The sequence below is a fragment of the Prenolepis imparis genome, unplaced genomic scaffold, assembly GCF_030444845.1.
Source record: "Prenolepis imparis isolate NDT839.2.m4 unplaced genomic scaffold, iyPreImpa1.0 SCAF_8, whole genome shotgun sequence".
In the NCBI taxonomy this organism is placed as follows: Eukaryota; Metazoa; Arthropoda; class Insecta; order Hymenoptera; family Formicidae; genus Prenolepis; species Prenolepis imparis.
The window spans coordinates 5117405-5137237 of NW_028141166.1; the positions used below are offsets into that span (position 1 = coordinate 5117405).

The 19833-nt window shown below is 31.0% G+C and overlaps 4 protein-coding genes across 5 annotated transcripts; all 4 read left to right on the forward strand.

Moving 5' to 3' along the window:
- Positions 1-155: 155 nt before the first annotated feature.
- Faa (fumarylacetoacetate hydrolase) lies at positions 156-2962 on the forward strand. The gene is made up of 8 exons (XM_083043445.1): positions 156-478; positions 1033-1262; positions 1349-1489; positions 1568-1821; positions 1949-2155; positions 2265-2410; positions 2593-2710; positions 2795-2962. The coding sequence occupies exons 1-8, from the start codon at positions 395-397 to the stop codon at positions 2872-2874; spliced, it is 1260 nt and encodes a 419-aa protein (XP_082899571.1). The 5' UTR covers positions 156-394; the 3' UTR covers positions 2875-2962.
- Positions 2963-3458: 496 nt separating this feature from the next.
- LOC145939224 (fas apoptotic inhibitory molecule 1) lies at positions 3459-5573 on the forward strand. Its single transcript, XM_083043446.1, has 5 exons — positions 3459-3493; positions 4374-4606; positions 4680-4805; positions 4892-4941; positions 5047-5573. The coding sequence occupies exons 1-5, from the start codon at positions 3474-3476 to the stop codon at positions 5209-5211; spliced, it is 594 nt and encodes a 197-aa protein (XP_082899572.1). The 5' UTR covers positions 3459-3473; the 3' UTR covers positions 5212-5573.
- A 77-nt stretch (positions 5574-5650) lies between these two features.
- LOC145939842 (cilia- and flagella-associated protein 263-like) lies at positions 5651-7548 on the forward strand. Its single transcript, XM_083044464.1, has 6 exons — positions 5651-5775; positions 5897-6019; positions 6120-6321; positions 6406-6642; positions 6750-7248; positions 7429-7548. The coding sequence occupies exons 1-6, from the start codon at positions 5703-5705 to the stop codon at positions 7546-7548; spliced, it is 1254 nt and encodes a 417-aa protein (XP_082900590.1). The 5' UTR covers positions 5651-5702.
- Positions 7549-8782: 1234 nt separating this feature from the next.
- On the forward strand, positions 8783-19513 carry LOC145939221 (angiotensin-converting enzyme-like). 2 transcript variants are annotated; one of them, XM_083043441.1, is made up of 13 exons: positions 8783-9269; positions 15514-15651; positions 15753-15911; positions 16032-16128; positions 16214-16357; positions 16470-16773; positions 16858-17010; positions 17154-17278; positions 17345-17520; positions 18621-18781; positions 18875-18997; positions 19096-19280; positions 19363-19513. In XM_083043441.1, the coding sequence occupies exons 1-13, from the start codon at positions 9156-9158 to the stop codon at positions 19479-19481; spliced, it is 1998 nt and encodes a 665-aa protein (XP_082899567.1). In that variant the 5' UTR covers positions 8783-9155; the 3' UTR covers positions 19482-19513. The 2 variants fall into 2 exon arrangements, with proteins under 2 accessions (XP_082899567.1, XP_082899568.1); XM_083043442.1 differs by having other exon boundaries at positions 19384-19513.
- Positions 19514-19833: the final 320 nt, after the last annotated feature.

The following is a 19833-nucleotide window of genomic DNA, read 5'->3' on the forward strand; positions in this document are numbered from 1 at the left end:
TTCATTTTAATTTAAACATAACTAAATGTGACGTTTCTGTTCCAAGATCTATTCCAATTTGACATCAGAGTTTATCGATTGAAAAAAAGAGAGATATGCTGTATATTACGTAATATTAATCATTTCACTGTTATCTGGCGAGCTTAAATGATCAAACATTCGAGATAAAACATCAGCGAAGGAAAACAGAGCTAAATAAAGAACGATTTCCGTTGCATTAATGTATAAAACTAGTTAAACCGGAGGCTCGCCTCGGCGTCGAAAATCGTAAACAGGTACATATATTATACTTGTCGTTCGACCTCGCGGTTGAATACGATTCAGTTCGTCGTGACTCGCTTACGCGACACAAGTCGACTCGACAGAGAGATCGTCGTTCGTAACAGCTGTAATCATGGAATCCTTCGTAAATTATTCGGCAGATTGTGATTTTCCGATCGAGAATTTGCCATACGGAATCTTCTCTACTAAGAACAAGGTGAGTAAGCCAAAACATATCGTACAAATAAAACATGTCAGGTAGCGTGACCTCAAAACACTTGTATGTAGACGTACACGAACGGAATATATTTACATACAATCTAACTGTACGTGGCTTAGGGAATCGTACATTATGTATATCAAAATGTAGTATATTTTATGTTTACGCGTATATATATTTCTATAAAATATTTTTGAGAATGTTAAAAAATTGTATATAGAGAATCTGGCAATTTTTAAAACATAGAAATATATAATAGCTAAGTAAAAATCCAATACTTTCTAAGTAGTTTCGCCTATAGTTTCTTCTAATAAGTAACCATCAACTGGTACGTTACTATCGTTCGATAACTTTAATATCATGTTTATAAATTTCCGCCAGTAAAGTATTTCACATTATAATATTAAAAAATTTCCTGATTTACTAGATTAAAGTACGAGAATCATATTAATTTTATTTATATTTATTAATTATATTATAATATAGATATACTAATACATATATAAGACAATGTATATAATATATATAATATTTATTACAAAATATTTCAGTCAGAAAAGAAAATGGGCGTAGCAATCGGTGATGAAATTTTGGACTTGAGTGCTATCGCGCATTATTTCGATGGACCACTGTTAAAAAATAAACAGGATGTATTCCGCCGCGATTGCCTGAATGATTTTATGTCTCTTGGAAGACCAGCATGGCTAGAAGCAAGATTAAAACTTCAACAACTGCTTTCCGCCAGCAATCATACCTTGCAAGACCCGGAAATCCGTTCAAAGTAAGAAACAAATATAATTTAGAAAAAAATTAATTTTGTGTAAATATAAAGATTTTTTAGAATAATATTTAAAAATCTTTTTTTAGAATTTTTGTTACACAGAAGGATGCAGTAATGCACCTACCAGCAAAGATTGGCGATTATACGGATTTTTATTCGTCTCTCAATCACGCCACAAATGTCGGCATCATGTTTCGTGGCAAAGAAAATCCGCTGATGCCGAATTGGTAATTTTTTTAAATGTATTATTATACTTGGGTATAACGTATACTTAAAAAAAAATAATAATAATAAAATGATTATAGGAAATATTTGCCGGTTGCTTATCACGGTAGAGCAAGCTCCGTTGTCGTATCGGGTACACCTATAAAACGACCACATGGTCAGACACTACCGGTCGAAGACGCAGCACCAGTCTATGGTCTTTGTAGATTAATGGATTTTGAACTCGAAGTTGGTTTCTTTGTCGGTGGACCTCCTACAAATCTCGGTGATACCGTTCCAGCTTCGAAGGCTCACGATCACATCTTTGGAATGGTCTTGATGAATGACTGGAGTGGTACGATATAATTTAAAAAATGTTATAATTTAATTAATATCTTGCAAGTTCTCAATTATTTGAAATATAAATTATTGTTCTTGTAAAGAAATTATTTATTTTAATTATCTCGATTCTATTATTGTAGCACGAGATATCCAAAAGTGGGAATACGTGCCATTGGGACCGTTCGGCTCAAAAAATTTGGGAACTACGATATCTCCGTGGGTGGTTACGATGGAAGCTCTAGAGCCCTTCAAGGTACCCAATATGACTCAAGATCCCTTACCATTTCCATATCTGCAACATGACGAATCCTGTAATTACGACATTAAATTAGAAGTCGACATTAAACGTGAGTTGATATTTTTCTTATCGTTTTTCTTGTAAGTGATTTACATTCGCTGTTTTTTCTTACATTTTTTTATATTAGTTATTTATACGACTGCAACTTGTTTTTGCAGCTCCAAATGGTGTAATCACGACCGTAAGCCGAAGCAATTTCAAACATATGTACTGGACTCCGCGACAACAACTGGCTCATCATACTGTTACTGGATGCAACATTAATCCTGGTGATTTAATGGGCTCTGGCACTATAAGTGGAGAAGTGCGTTGAAAATTTCACTGTTTTTAATTTATATTATTGTGATTTAATTGATATTATTTGATACGCTAACTCGTGTTTTGTATGCTTGTATTTTTATGAAATCTTATATTTATTTTTTCAACAAATTATGTAAATTATAATTTTATTATGCAATTTTGATGATATGTGATATTTATTTCTAGACTTCGGACTCTTACGGTTGTATGCTAGAATTATGTTGGAAAGGCACACGTCCTATTACATTAAAAGATGGTACCATAAGAAAATTCCTTCAAGATGGCGATGAAGTAATAATTCATGGTAAAAGAAAAATAAATTATTTATTATATATACTATATACTCAAAATTATAAAAGTAGCGACTTTTATAAGCATTATTTTTTAGGTTACTGTATCGGTGATGGTTATAAGATCGGTTTTGGATCGTGCACGGGTAAATTGTTACCGCCTACATCCAATGAATGATATATGAAATAAGATAAAATTGTTACTTATTCTATTATCTCTTACATTTTGTATTTGCATTTTAATACGTAATACTATTTTTCTATTATACTATTTACATACTTTTATTTTAATTCTTTGTCGATAGCGAAATTGAAATTTGAGAAAGACAGTGATGTCTCTAATTTTGACCAAGATTGTATAAAAATAAATATCTGATATAAAATGCAATTTTACACATTAAATAGTATGTTTTGTAACAAAATTCTATATGTGGAGATGTTCATCAAAATAAGGTCTTTATTACTTATTACTTTAAAAAATTAATTATTTTATAATAAATAATTAATTATTTTTATCGTTAAGTAATTATATACATACGTATTATCAATTAATAATTTAATTTGTTGTTTTACAATATATTGTGTGTGTATGTATTGTATATAATGCAACTTTTAGTTTAAAAAATCTGAAACCTAGACAATTTACTATAGTGCTCTTAAAGGAATAATATTGTGTGATATAAAACGTAAAATATATACCTCGATTATTGATCGAGAGGATAGTCATAGTAAGGGCGATCAATAAGAAGGCCAGTACAGGTGCAGTACAGAAGAAGTATGGCAGGTGTTCTACTTCGGTGAGTAAAATACACAAAATTATGTTAGAAAAGTATTTGTAGAGAATTGCCTAACATATATTTATCTAATTTATTATTGTAGTTGCTAATATTTTTACTTCTGCAAATTTGAACTGTTAAGTGTAATGTCAAGACGTAACTGCAAGTTAGACTTATTTCTGAACAGTAATGATTTTATAGCATTCTCTCTGAAGAATATAATTATAATATTAATTTAATTAATATATGTCATATAAATATTATATTAATATATTATATGTAATATATAAAAATTATTTTTTCTCAAGTTTTTATTAAGCATGGGTATACGTATATATATTGTAGTATTTAAATATTTATATGTACACATTGTATTTTTTTTATTATGTTTTTAATATTATGTTTAATTATTGCCAAATTAAAATTTCCAAAAATGTTATATTAATTATTATATGTATAAACGCTATTTGTAATTTATTTAATAATATAATTTTAAATACAATAATCAAATACAAGCCTTCGTCTCTTTACTGAAACTAATTTCGATCTTTACTGCCACTTTAGCCAACAGTAGACAATCAACATGCTTGCAATCAAGTAGGTTGCCTACTGTTGACTGAAGAGATCAATAAAGATCGAAATTAGTTTCACAACGAGATGGAAAAATATTACAAGCAATGTACTATCAATACTTTTTAATATGCATGAAATATTATAGTATTCATATTTGCCATCATTTTAAGATTAACTTAATCAATTTTAAGAAAACAAGCTGAAAATTATAATATAATTTCACATAAAAGATTTAGCTCTTCAATATATAATTTATAATACATTATTATCTTAATATTATTTCCTACTTTTATTTTTAAATTACCTACGTATTTTATATTTTTTTTAGAAGTCTTCATACTCTGGAAAGTTCCGCAAATGAACCTACTGCCAAGTGGACCGTTCCTTTAAGCGACGGGAATCATGTTGTGGAATTTGAACATGGTACAGCAACAGGTCGACGTTGCGTAAAAGTTGATGGCGACGAAATAGTTCACAGAGATTGGATGTTTCGTCTGGTCGGTGATGAAGTCTTTATGTTCAATAACACTAAATTCGTGATTAGAGTCGACCCGATGCCAGGTAAAGTCTCATCGTTTTATCCATCTTCGACAATAAATGTTTTATTATTCCATTATGGCAATTGTGTGAATAGGTTTGAAATATTCGTACTCATTGTGGGTTAATGGAAAAAGCTACAAGCAATTTGTCCAGTCGCAAACAAAGATTTTGGAGACTTGGTTGGCCAAAGTTGAGAATGAAGAATATAGGGTCGTGTTAGGTAATTAGATATATAATATAAAAATAATTTAAATATATATTATTTGTTGAAATACATACTTAACTTCTTCTCTATGACATTTCTAGACAAACAAGCTCACAGTGTTTGGGTGAATGGACAAGAAGTGGAAGTTGAGGTAATTATAGAATACTAATTATTATTCAAATTTAATAAAATTCAACTCTATGTTATACGATGATATTAAAAATTTAATTTAAATTGAACAACATTTTGTACATAGAACGAATTCATGGATGGTGGTGCTGAGATTCTCTTCACCGTGGGAGATTTACAAGCTGCGATCAGATCTTACAGTTCAGAACAGAAAGAGATTGGTATAGCGTACTCTCTATATATTGATAATGTTGAAATACAGCAAGAAGTTTTATTGGAAGCGCTGTCCTAATTAAAATATCTCGATCTATTTATAACTAGATTTTTATATTTGACATTAATGATTTTGATAAGTATACATCGTCGTTAGTCATAAATTAAATGCATCATTAAATAGCTGCACAAATTGTGACATACATTTTTTAATAATATTGTTGTGATTCCAGTGAAATGTTCAATTTAATCAATATCAACCAATGTGCCATGCAATTTTGTGTAATTTTTAAAACTTTGATAAATGTAATAAAATCGTTGAGAGCACACAACACACACAGTGTGATGTGAAGTTATTAATTTTCGGTAGCTTAAAAATACTTGTTGAGAATTACTTGAAAATAGCTGAAAAGAGTGTATATCCTTGTTCACACGTGACATGTAAAAATTGCAAAATGTACGATATAACTGTATAAATAAACGTGTTTGTACATTGTGTGTAATATTATATATTTTTTATAGTGCAAAATTTTAAATAATCTGTAAGAACGCTAAATTTAAAGAAGAAAAATGTCGCGACGAACCTTTAGTATCGGAACTCTACTTTTAACCTGTAAACCAGATGAATTGTGTTATTATGAAGGTAAAAAGAGATCTATCTAACATGTAATGTGATTATATAGATCTGCGTGCGTAACTATTTTGTATTTGTTTAACTAAATTATATTTTAAAAATCACCAGAAAAGATTTATTCATCTTTTAGATATGACAGAAACAGAATTACGACAGGCACTCGAAAATATCACTGAAACAAACTTGTTGCTGAAGCTAGAAAACGATATCTTCGAACGATATCTCGCACGTCGAGATCCTGAAAATCTCCAAAGTAATTTTCTTCTACTTCACCTACATTTATTTCCATATTTTTTAAAATTGTTTTAGATTGATATGTTTTCAATTCGATCTTTTTAATGCGTTTTATTCAGCAATAGCGCAAATCTTAGAAACCGCTAAACGCGTGCAAAAAATTGCGCCTCAGCACGGTCGCACGTCGCCCGCTGCGAGTATAAGCGGAAGTTTCATGAGTGTTCGCGACAGAGACGCAGAAAGTGTCTTCAGCATCCTATCCGGAAGTCGGCGCGTCACGCAAAGTGTCTTAACAACCAGAGCGCCAAGAGCAACAGGAAAGTTAGTCCGTCGGCTGTCATAACTTCTGTTACTATATGTCTTTGAGTAGATAGATTGTTTCGGTTCAATTGCCGACTCGTATAGAATTACGTATTCATATCGCATCGAAATGGTGAACACCGAAATTCGGGAATTGCAAAAAGAACTGGCAAAACTCGAACGAACGTCGACGAAGAGGAAAGTATACATGCGAGCGCAAATGGAAGAAGCTGAAATGAGTATTCGCGAAACTTGTGAAATTAGGGAGGACTTTGAGGAGAACGTTGTAAGGACAGGCGTAGATAGCATTACGGGGAAAATACCAGCTGAGAAATTTATCAGGTGTTATATAGACATCTCGATCAATACATTATATATGCTAATTTACATTAATCATTACAGTAGGCGTATATTAAATTGACAATAGATTCCGAGTTTGACGTATATAGGTTTATAGAAGAATGGCTGAAAATAACCGATGCTACAATGGAACAAATCAGATTGAAGATGACTACTACAAAGTCTCAGATAAGGAAGGTCAAGCTGCAGTTGCAGCACAGAAAGGAGCTCGGCGAGGCTCTACGCGCTGTAGACTTCGAACAATTGAACATAGAGAATCAAGTTTGCATACGAGAAATCGATGAAAAGAATCGGTATCTGCTCCAAATGAAAAGGATCGTGGGTAAGGAAGAGATATTCCGCGATCTCTTTGCAATAACGTATACACAAATCGTTGCATTTGATGCAGCTCGTTACAACATTGCGTTGACAAAGCACAAGGAAAAATTAGGTAACCTGATGTCTATCATAAATGAAGTGAGAAACAAGATTGCTTCTAAAAAACAGGAAATCGTGAAATTGCAATTGGAAAAAGTAGCTATGAAGGTTGAAATAAAAAAAGCGGAAGAACAGCTCAAATCCGTGATGGCTATAATGGATGACTTTGAGGTAATATTTTTATGTGCATTTTATTGCGCTGGAAACACTTGGAAACTTATTTTTTATGAATACTTTTTTCTCTTACAATTGTTTTATTTTTACGCGATAGAATTTTAAAGAATATGAAAACTAAAGTATATTTATAATTATTTATTACTTCAAAATTTATAAAAGATTTTATAAATGCAGGTTCCGGATGTCATAGATTTCATTAAAAAGCGTATAGAACTTCAGGAATTACGCAGAATCCACAAACAATTAAGTAGGCAAAGGAACATTCAACAAATAAGTCTCAAATCTAATAAATAATAACTGTGTAATTATTTATTAAGAATATATAGAAGAATATATAGAAGAATATATAGAGAAGTTAAAATTAATCTATCTTATTTGGCATAAACATTTTGACAATTTTTGATTTTTTGATTTTTTTGTGTTTCAAAGAGAATCAAAATATTCACAATTATGCAATGTAAATTATGTAATAGTGGACATAGTTATGTGAAATTACGAAGATACAATATGTGTCTCTACTCCTACCGTAGAAAATGGATTTACCGTTGTAGCAAATACGTGTTGTTCTGGACAGATGCTTATGAGCAGCAAATCATAACTTGTTTCGCAAACTTACATTCAAAAGACTTATATCTCAACCCCAATTATTTAATAGCCAAAATTATTGTAAATATGCTAAGATTATATTTATAGCAACTGGAGTTATATGCTTGACTTTTGTAAGAATAAATTTAAAAAATATATATATACATCTACTTTACTCTTTTATTATAAAAATAAGATTGATGCAAAATATAAACGTGATATATAAAATATTAGTGAAATATGAAATATTAAGATCTATAAATAGATTTATCTAATATTATTTTATATTAATATATATTAATATATTTGATTAAAAATAAAAAAACATTAGATTTGATATTAATTTATAAAAGGCACTATTAAGAGACAATTCTGTGACTGTCGTATGGTCATGTTGTGTCACTGATTACGCCACCAGGCAATTAAAGTTACGGTATTCGCCTGCAGGATGAAGGAAGTTGGGCTATATACTCCACTGCGTACAAAATACATCTCGCTAAACTTTTTTCTTCTAATTAAAATTTATAAAAAAATTAGATATACGAAAAATCCTTTTCCAATACAATATATAAAATATATTTTTTTTAACGCGCATAGCTGCGAGTTGTAGCGAAAGAAAAGCAGATATCGCTTCACTCTGATATAATAAATATGAAATTAAAGCAGAGGCATTAAAGATTTTTGTGAACCGACTATTATGACACATTTAATCGAGCAATTGCGAGAGTAAAGCAACATGCAAGAAGATTTTGGCGTGTGCCGCGATGCGTTGGGCGGTTACGCTTCACGCACCGATAGTGCCTGTCCCTTCCTCTTTTCGCTCATGGAAATATCCGTCCCGGAAAGACCCCGTCTCTCTTTCTGCCGTGATTCAGTTTTGTCGCGACGACATCGAGCCGCTGGTTCTTCGACCCAGTCGCTGAGTGACGACGACGTGATCGATTGTCGTTCTAAAGTATACAAATTTAAAAAAAACATTGTCGATCCGCGTATGACGTAATATCATTCAACTTCGTTCAAACTTTGGACATTATCCGAATTTGATTTGAATTATGGGCGGAATATAGTTTTCACTAGGAGACCGACGTAAATTTGATTTATACGTTTGCATAGAGTTTTCGGATAAATATCGTGTCGTTATTATGTAATTTATAATGTGTGATGTGTTGAAATTAATATTAAAATATTGTCGTATTTAACAATTATGTAATATTTAAATATATAAGTGTTTATGAATGCATTTTTAATTCATCATTGTGATTAAGATTCTACTTGAGAATGAATGACATTTTAACGCATATACGACGAAGCTCATCATGTCACTTGTTAGTGTAGCGATAAACTTACAATCGAGAATGGTGCGAATTTCAAATCTCATTGTTTTTTGCGTTTTTCTATTACGAGGGGAAGCTTATGGAAAATATTTGGAGGTAAGGTTTCGAATTTTGATTACAATCTCTTCACGAAAATTATATCACCGGTCACGCTCGAAAAATCACAAACGTCAATTAATTGGTACATTTAATAATGTAATTGCAATATCATACTGTATTATTATGCCTCATCTGTAGGTTACTGGAAATATACATTTATTCTTAATTATCCTCAATTATAAATATGTTAGGTATATGAACCTAGCACCCAACTTTTTAAAAATTAATTTTTTAAAACGGAAAATGATAGCATTTTGTTTGTAGTTGTTTGTAGTAACAATAATTTCGTTTGTAGTTTTATCAATTAATAAATAAAAAAAATTTTTTAAATGAGCGGATTTGCGATATCTTTAAAATTAACAAATTTACCTCTTGGACGAATAAACAATTGTTTATAACTTTTGAACCGCTCAACTACAAACGAAAGGAAAATCACTACGAACAACTACAAACGATTCTAAAGAAGACTGCGCAAGCGGATTTGAAAAATCATAATAATTGACAAAGTTAGCTCTTGGACAAATAAACAATTGTTTATAACTTTTGAACCGCTCAACTACAAACGAAAGGAAAATCACTACAAACAACTACAAACGATTCTAAAGAAGACTGCGCAAGCGGATTTGAAAAATCATAATAATTGACAAAGTTAGCTCTTGGACGAATAAACAATTGTTTATAACTTTTGAACCGCTCAACTACAAACGAAAGGAAAATCACTACAAACAACTACAAACGATTCTAAAGAAAACTGCGCAAGCGGATTTGCGATATCTTTAAAATTAACAAATTTACCTCTTGGACAAATAAACAATTGTTTATAACTTTTGAATCGCTCAACTACAAACGAAAGGAAAATCACTACAAACAACTACAAACGATTCTAAAGAAGACTGCGCAAGCGGATTTGCGATATCTCAATGTCAGGTGCGAGTCATTTAAAATAATTTTTTTATTTATTAATTGATAAAACTACAAACAAAAATATTATTACTACAAACAACTACAAACGAAATGCTATCATTTTCCGTTTTAAAAAATTAATTTTTAAAAAGTCGGGTGCTAGGTTCACATAGCTCGTCGTGTGCGAATAATATTTTATTACTTTATCAATAGAATTTATTATTTAAATATTTGTAAATAAAATTTTTAAAAAATTGTTGCAAGAAATGATAACATTATTAATGCTATTATCGCGATATTTGTCGAAATTATTCGAACGAGGAATGAAAGCGTGATGCAGGGATGAAGAGTTCGGACGCGTTACTATTGTCGCTTATATCGGACGGATAATCACTGAAATCGGCTGACCAGTGCTACTTTCTATCCCTGATTAATCGCCAGACTCGGAAATTGTTTATTCGTCCAAGAGGTAAATTTGTTAATTTTAAAGATATCGCAAATCCGCTTGCGCAGTCTTCTTTAGAATCGTTTGTAGTTGTTTGTAGTGATTTTTCTTCCGTTTGTAGTTCAGCGATTCAAAAGTTATAAACAATTGTTTATTCGTCCAAGAGCTAACTTTGTCAATTATTATGATTTTTCAAATCCGCTTGCGTAGTCTTCTTTAGAATCGTTTGTAGTTGTTTGTAGTGATTTTCCTTTTGTTTGTATTTGAGCGGTTCAAAAGTTATAAACAATTGTTTATTCGTCCAAAAGGTAAATTTGTTATATTTAAAGATATCTCAAATCCGCTTGCGTAGTCTTCTTTAGAGTCGTTTGTAGTTGTTTGTAGTGATTTTCCTTTCGTTTGTAGTTGAGCGGTTCAAAAGTTATAAACAATTGTTTATTCGCCCATAAGGTAAATTTGTTATATTTAATTTTAAAGATATGATTTGTTATATTTAATTTTAAAGATATCGCAAATCCGCTTGCGCAGTCTTCTTTAGAGTCGTTTGTAATTGTTTGTAGTGATTTTTCTTTCGTTTGTAATTGAGCGGTTCAAAAGTTATAAACAATTTGTTGGAAACTCATTACAAACAACTACAAACGATTCTAAAAAAGACGATTCTAAAAAAGACTGCTCAAGCGGATTTGCGATATCCATAAAATTAACAAATTTACCTCTTGAACAAATAAATAATTGTTTATAACTTTTGAATCGCTCAATTACAAACAAAAGGAAAATCACTACATAAACAACTACAAACAATTTTAAAGAAGATTACGCAAGCGGATTTGCGATATCTTTAAAATTAAAAAATTTACCTCTTGACGGATAAACAATTGTTTATAACTTTTGAACCGCTCAACTACAAATGAAAGGAAAATCACTACAAACAACTACAAACGATTCTAAAGAAAACTGCGCAAGCGGATTTGCGATATCTTTAAAATTAACAAATTTACCTCTTGGACAAATAAACAATTGTTTATAACTTTTGAACCGCTCAACTACAAACGAAAGGAAAATCACTACAAACAACTACAAACGATTCTAAAGAAGACTGCGCAAGCGGATTTGAAAAATCATAATAATTGACAAAGTTAGCTCTTGGACGAATAAACAATTGTTTATAACTTTTGAACCGCTCAACTACAAACGAAAGGAAAATCACTACAAACAACTACAAACGATTCTAAAGAAGAGTGCGCAAGCGGATTTGAAAAATCTTAAAAATTGACAAAGTTAGCTCTTGGACGAATAAACAATTGTTTATAACTTTTGAACCGCTAAACTACAAACGAAAGGAAAATCACTACAAACAACTACAAACGATTCTAAAGAAAACTGCGTAAGCGGATTTGCGATATCTCAATGTCGGGTGCGAGTCATTTAAAATAATTTTTTTATTTATTAATTGATAAAACTACAAACAAAAATATTATTACTACAAACAACTACAAACGAAATGCTATCATTTTCCGTTTAAAAAAATTAATTTTTAAAAAGTCGGGTGCTAGGTTCACATAGCTCGTCGTGTGCGAATAATATTTTATTACTTTATCAATAGAATTTATTATTTAAATATTTGTAAATAAAATTTTTAAAAAATTGTTGTAAGAAATAATAACATTATTAATGCTATTATCGCGATATTTGTCGAAATTATTCGAACGAAGAATGAAAGCGTGATGCAGGGATGAAAAGAGTTCGGACGCGTTACTATTGTCGCTTATATCGGACGGATAATCACTGAAATCGGCTGACCAGTGCTACTTTCTATCCCTGATTAATCGCCGGACTCGGAAAATTGTTTATTCGTCCAAGAGGTAAATTTGTTAATTTTAAAGATATCGCAAATCCGCTTGCGCAGTCTTCTTTAGAATCGTTTGTAATTGTTTGTAGTGATTTTTCTTTCGTTTGTAATTGAGCGGTTCAAAAGTTATAAACAATTTGTTGGAAACTCATTACAAACAACTACAAACGATTCTAAAAAAGACGATTCTAAAAAAGACTGCTCAAGCGGATTTGCGATATCCATAAAATTAACAAATTTACCTCTTGAACAAATAAATAATTGTTTATAACTTTTGAACCGCTCAATTACAAACAAAAGGAAAATCACTACATAAACAACTACAAACAATTTTAAAGAAGATTACGCAAGCGGATTTGCGATATCTTTAAAATTAAAAAATTTACCTCTTGACGGATAAACAATTGTTTATAACTTTTGAACCGCTCAACTACAAATGAAAGGAAAATCACTACAAACAACTACAAACGATTCTAAAGAAAACTGCGCAAGCGGATTTGCGATATCTTTAAAATTAACAAATTTACCTCTTGGACAAATAAACAATTGTTTATAACTTTTGAACCGCTCAACTACAAACGAAAGGAAAATCACTACAAACAACTACAAACGATTCTAAAGAAGACTGCGCAAGCGGATTTGAAAAATCATAATAATTGACAAAGTTAGCTCTTGGACGAATAAACAATTGTTTATAACTTTTGAACCGCTCAACTACAAACGAAAGGAAAATCACTACAAACAACTACAAACGATTCTAAAGAAGAGTGCGCAAGCGGATTTGAAAAATCTTAAAAATTGACAAAGTTAGCTCTTGGACGAATAAACAATTGTTTATAACTTTTGAACCGCTAAACTACAAACGAAAGGAAAATCACTACAAACAACTACAAACGATTCTAAAGAAAACTGCGTAAGCGGATTTGCGATATCTCAATGTCGGGTGCGAGTCATTTAAAATAATTTTTTTATTTATTAATTGATAAAACTACAAACAAAAATATTATTACTACAAACAACTACAAACGAAATGCTATCATTTTCCGTTTAAAAAAATTAATTTTTAAAAAGTCGGGTGCTAGGTTCACATAGCTCGTCGTGTGCGAATAATATTTTATTACTTTATCAATAGAATTTATTATTTAAATATTTGTAAATAAAATTTTTAAAAAATTGTTGTAAGAAATAATAACATTATTAATGCTATTATCGCGATATTTGTCGAAATTATTCGAACGAGGAATGAAAGCGTGATGCAGGGATGAAAAGAGTTCGGACGCGTTACTATTGTCGCTTATATCGGACGGATAATCACTGAAATCGGCTGACCAGTGCTACTTTCTATCCCTGATTAATCGCCGGACTCGGAAAATTGTTTATTCGTCCAAGAGGTAAATTTGTTAATTTTAAAGATATCGCAAATCCGCTTGCGCAGTCTTCTTTAGAATCGTTTGTAGTTGTTTGTAGTGATTTTTCTTCCGTTTGTAGTTGAGCGGTTCAAAAGTTATAAACAATTGTTTATTCGTCCAAGAGCTAATTTTGTCAATTATTATGATTTTTCAAATCCGCTTGCGCAGTCTTCTTTAGAATCGTTTGTAGTTGTTTGTAGTGATTTTCCTTTCGTTTGTAGTTTAGCGGTTCAAAAGTTATAAACAATTGTTTATTCGTCCAAGAGCTAACTTTGTCAATTATTATGATTTTTCAAATCCGCTTGCGCAGTCTTCTTTAGAATCGTTTGTAGTTGTTTGTAGTGATTTTCCTTTCGTTTGTAGTTGAGCGGTTCGAAAGTTATAAACAATTGTTTATTTGTCCAAGAGGTAAATTTGTTATATTTAAAGATATCGCAAATCCGCTTGCGCAGTCTTCTTTAGAGTCGTTTGTAGTTGTTTGTAGTGATTTTCCTTTCGTTTGAAGTTGAGCGGTTCAAAAGTTATAAACAATTGTTTATTTGCCCATAAGGTAAATTTGTTATATTTAAAGATATCGCAAATCCGCTTGCGCAGTCTTCTTTAGAGTCGTTTGTAGTTGTTTGTAGTGATTTTCCTTTCGTTTGTAGTTGAGCGGTTCAAAAGTTATAAACAATTTGTTGGAAACTCACTACAAACAACTACAAACGATTCTAAAAAAGACTGCGCAAGCGGATTTGCGATATTCTTAAAATTAACAAATTTACCTCTTGAACAAATAAACAATTGTTTATAACTTTTGAACCGCTCAATTACAAACAAAAGGAAAATCACTACATAAACAACTACAAACAATTTTAAAGAAGATTACGCAAGCGGATTTGCGATATCTTTAAAATTAACAAATTTACCTCTTGGACGAATAAACAATTGTTTATAACTTTTGAACCGCTCAACTACAAACGAAAGGAAAATCACTACAAACAACTACAAACGATTCTAAAGAAAACTGCGCAAGCGGATTTGCGATATCTTTAAAATTAACAAATTTACCTTTTGGACGAATAAACAATTGTTTATAACTTTTGAACCGCTCAACTTCAAACGAAAGGAAACTCACTACAAACAACTACAAACGATTCTAAAAAAGACTGCGCAAGCAGATTTGCGATATCCTTAAAATTAACAAATTTACCTCTTGGACAAATAAACAATTGTTTATAACATTTGAACCGCGCAACTACAAACGAAAGGAAAATCACTACGAACAACTACAAACGATTCTAAAGAAAACTGCGCAAGCGGATTTGCGATATCTCAATGTCGAGTGCGAGTTATTTAAAAAATTATTTTTATTTATTAATTCATAAAACTACAAACGAAATTATTGTTACTACAAACAACTATAAACAAAATGCTATCATTTTCCGTTTAAAAAAATTAATTTTTAAAAAGTCGGGTGCTAGGTTCACATAGCTAAATATGTTTAGTTTAGGAGAACACATGTTTTGTTTGATTACCTAATGGCTACATATAATACATATTTAGTTACATTAAATTTAAGAAATTACGTAACAAATTATATTCAAGCATTATATTTTATTTTTAAATATTTTTTTCTTTATGTACCATTTAAAGGGTCTCAATGTAAACCTAGGAGACGCCCTTCTATTTCTGAGAGAATATGATAGTGCAGCTTCGTTAATGTGCACAAGAGTGACGATGGCTCAATGGAATTTCGCGACAAACGTTACTGATGCAAATCATCAAAAAATGGTATAACAGATTTTTTTTAATTAATACAAAGCAACACATAATAATACACATTAATAAAATAGTTTATAAATATTTTATAACATTTACATAATTTTTATCAGCTGGATGAACAAACACTAAAATTAAAATTTGAAAAGGCTTCTTGGCGAAAAGCAATTACTTTTGCTTGGAGTCGAATACCAGATCCTTTAGCAAGAAGGGAACTCAAAATGATTGTTACAAAAGGTCGAAGTTCCTTGACCGACGAAAAGTTTAATGAGGTAAATAAATAAATAAATAAAAACGTTAAAAAGATAAGTGCAGTTACATGAATGCTCTCTGCGATTATATTCACGAAATCGTTTATTTATTTACGCATTGTTATTGTATTTAATTTTTAGATACATCATTTAATAGCCGAGATGAAGGAGATTTATATTAAAGCCAGAGTATGTCCGTACAAACAAACTGATGGAGAGTGTAATTTGAATCTAGATAGTTAGTCATTTAATTTAATGTATTGCAAAAAAGATAAATATGCGTAAATATATAATATAAATATAATTTTTATATTTATATTTAGATATTAATAAAATAATGGCACAATCAAAAGACTATGACGAATTATTGTATTATTGGCATGCTTGGCACGAAGCAACTGGTCCACAACTTCAAAATAAATATTTAAGATATGTTCAATTGGCTAATCTAGCAGCTAAATTAAACGGTATGGAAGGCTTTACATAAATATAGCATTTTAGCTTGCTATATAAAGTATGTATAAAATAATATAATTTTCTGTAAGAATATATTTAAAGCTAACAATTTTTTTTCTTTAGGTTTTGCCGATGCTGGCGATCAGATGAGAGAGTTATTTGAAGATGAAAATTTTGAAGAAAATATAGCAGAAGTGATGTCAGCTATCTCTCCGCTGTACAAGAATCTTTTTACTTACGTGCGATCAAAACTGATTGAAAGATATGGAGACAGAATACGAGAGGACGGGCCTTTACCGGCGCACGTTTTGGGAAATATGTGGGCTCAAAATTGGGAAGGTCTGTTCGAATTGGTGCAACCTTTCCCGGCGAGCAGAAAACTTGATGTGACTGTGGATATAATGATTCAGAATATCACTCCAATGAGGTATTATGTTCTGAAGTACATGATACTCTTGTATAAGTTTATAAAATATGAAATGTTATGAGAGAATGTTTTCATGGTAAAAAGGATGTTCCAAATAGCGGAGGAGTTTTTCACTTCACTCGGAATGAAGCCGATGCCGCCGGAATTCTGGAAATTTTCTATATTTGAAAAATCCATTGACAGAGAAATTAAATGCACTCCGAGTGCGTGGGATTTTTGTAACAGAATCGATTACAGGTCCCTTTTTTGTTATTTCTCCAAGTTTTCTTTATCACAAGCTAATTTTATATTTAATTCTGAGAGTTAGCTTTCTGTATATAATATTAAATTAAATGGCAAAGTTAATAGGTTTCAAAATTTACTCTTTTACGTAATTATAGAATAAAACAGTGTACCAGAGATACGATGGAGGATTTATTATCAACGCATTACGAAATGGCACATTTGCAATATTATTTACAATACAAGGATCATCCATTGTTATTCCGAAACGAGGCGATGCCAGGTATATTTTTTTTCACACGTTGTAAAACTTAATATGTTGTATCATAATTGTAGTTTTTTAAATCAGGATTTTCTGAAGCTGTTAGCGATGCGATTGGTTTATCTATTTTTACTTCGCAACACTTGCATAAAATTGGATTGCAAAAGAATTTAACGGATGATTATGATAGCAACATAAATTTTCTAATGCTAATGGCTCTTCGTAAAGTGACCTATATGCCGTTTGCTTATTTAGTTGATCAGGTAATTTAATAACAAATAATAATTAAATATTTAAATATTTATATATATTTTCTCATTTCGTTTAAGCTAATCGAATATAATTGTATACCGAATATAATTACGCGCACGAAACAAAGTATTACATTATTCTTTGATAATAAAATCTTAAAAATTACAACGCATGCATAAAAATTATTATTGCAATGCATGCGTAAAAATATATTAATTAATTATGCAATGCATAAACATTCAATATTTAAATCTTTAACAGAAATGTGAACGAAAAAAATAGATTGTTCTACAAGAATCTTTCGATCAAAATACCTGCGCTTTCATTAGCCTCGTACATCTCCATACGCCCACCGCATTGCACGTGTTGCGTGAGACTGATGTCCATCGGCCCATCGACCGCAAGACTCTGCGTAGCGGTGCGGTGTCGCCACCTGACGGCGAAACCTAGCTTCACAGCCAAGAGTGAAGCGGAGCCCGGCGAGAATATCTCTCTTTCTATCCCTTCCATTAGATGCGTGTATCCCATGCGTCCGCTACGCTGCACGTCTTGCTCGAGACTGATCCCCACCACTGACCGCAAGATTCTGAACTGTGACGTAACAGCTCGCGCGAGACTGATTCTCGATTCTCGATCTCGATTCTCGTACGAGACTGATATCACATGTTACATGATCATATGATCAGTATCGCGCGAGACGCGCAGCGTGATGGATATATAGAGATTTGCATGTCTGATAGAAGCATAGGTATTTTGATTTTTATCTATTTTTTGTTCGCATTTTCTGTTAAAAATTTAAATATTGCATAATTAATTAATATATTTTTATGCATGCATTGCAATAATAATTTTTATGCATGCGTTGCAACTTTTAAGATTTTATTATCAAAGAATAATATATAACTTCGCTTCGCGCGCGTAATTATACTCTGTTAGATTAAACGAAATGAGAATATTATATATATATATATATATATATATATATATATACAGCAGTTACTTTTTATGTTTACGGAAGATTTTCATGATATGATTTTTGAGTAATTATTTTTTCTTATATATAACAAAATAATTTATTAATCATAGATTGCATGCATTTAATTTTTTCAAGTGGAGATGGCACATCTTTAGCGATGGTGTGGAAGATATGACAGCACGTTGGTGGGAATTAAGATTGCAATATCAAGGTATTGTTCCACCTATGCCTAGATCCGAAAGGAATTTTGATCCGGCAGCAAAATATCATATTCCAGCGGACAATCTTTATGTCAAGTAGGTGCATAATATATAAATATGTTTATTGTGTGTTACCGCAGTGTAGCATTTATAAGAAGAAATCTATTATTTTTATATTTTACTTTTTAGATATTTTGTAAGCATTGTCTTACAATTTCAATTGTTCCAATCATTGTGTGAGATTTCTGGTCACACAGGCGAATTGCACACTTGCGATATTTATAGATCACGAGAAGCAGGTCGATTATTATCGTACGTACAAAAAGTTAACGAAATCACTTCAATAAAAAAGCGATTTTATTGGAAATAAATACTCTATTATTACTAAAATTGTTTCCGTATTTATACAGAGATGTTCTGTCGATGGGATCTTCTAGACCTTGGCAAGATGTTATCAGGCAAATGACAAGAGGCAGAGTGAATAGAATAGACGCTGGTGCCATGCTCAAATATTTTGAGCCTTTAAATGCGTGGTTAAAACGACAAAATAGGATGCAACCTGTGATCGGCTGGATTACGAATCGTGACGACAGAGGTTCGATCATAATTAATATTCCATCTAATAACTTATTGATGTACTATTCAATAAGAGTGCAAAGTGTATTTTGTAAAAATAGGAATTTTTCATTCTGTTTCAGCATTGTTTGCCGAATGGTATCAAAACAGTGCAGACAAAATTAAATTATGGAGTTTATTCCCTTTACTGCTTGTATTTTGCAAAGCTTTTAGTTATTAGTGATTATATATAGTGATTATATATAGTGATTGTATCCGTTTCGAAAATTATATATACTTATTTATATGTACAAAATTTCTTATATCATATTTGTTATGAAAAAAGTATTATTTTAATTTAAATTATATACTAACATATATGTATAAAAGTTTTGTGTTTCTTAACGTTTTGAAATTTGGCTTACTGGATGTTCATCGTTTTTCGAATATCATCTCTTTTAGAGAAGTGTATTTTTATTTTTTTAAATCTTTATTCTAATTCTCAATTAAAAAAATGGTTACAATTGATAGTATTTCATATGTCATTATGTCTATTATTATTTTGACAGCGGTGCTTATGTCAGTGATATTTA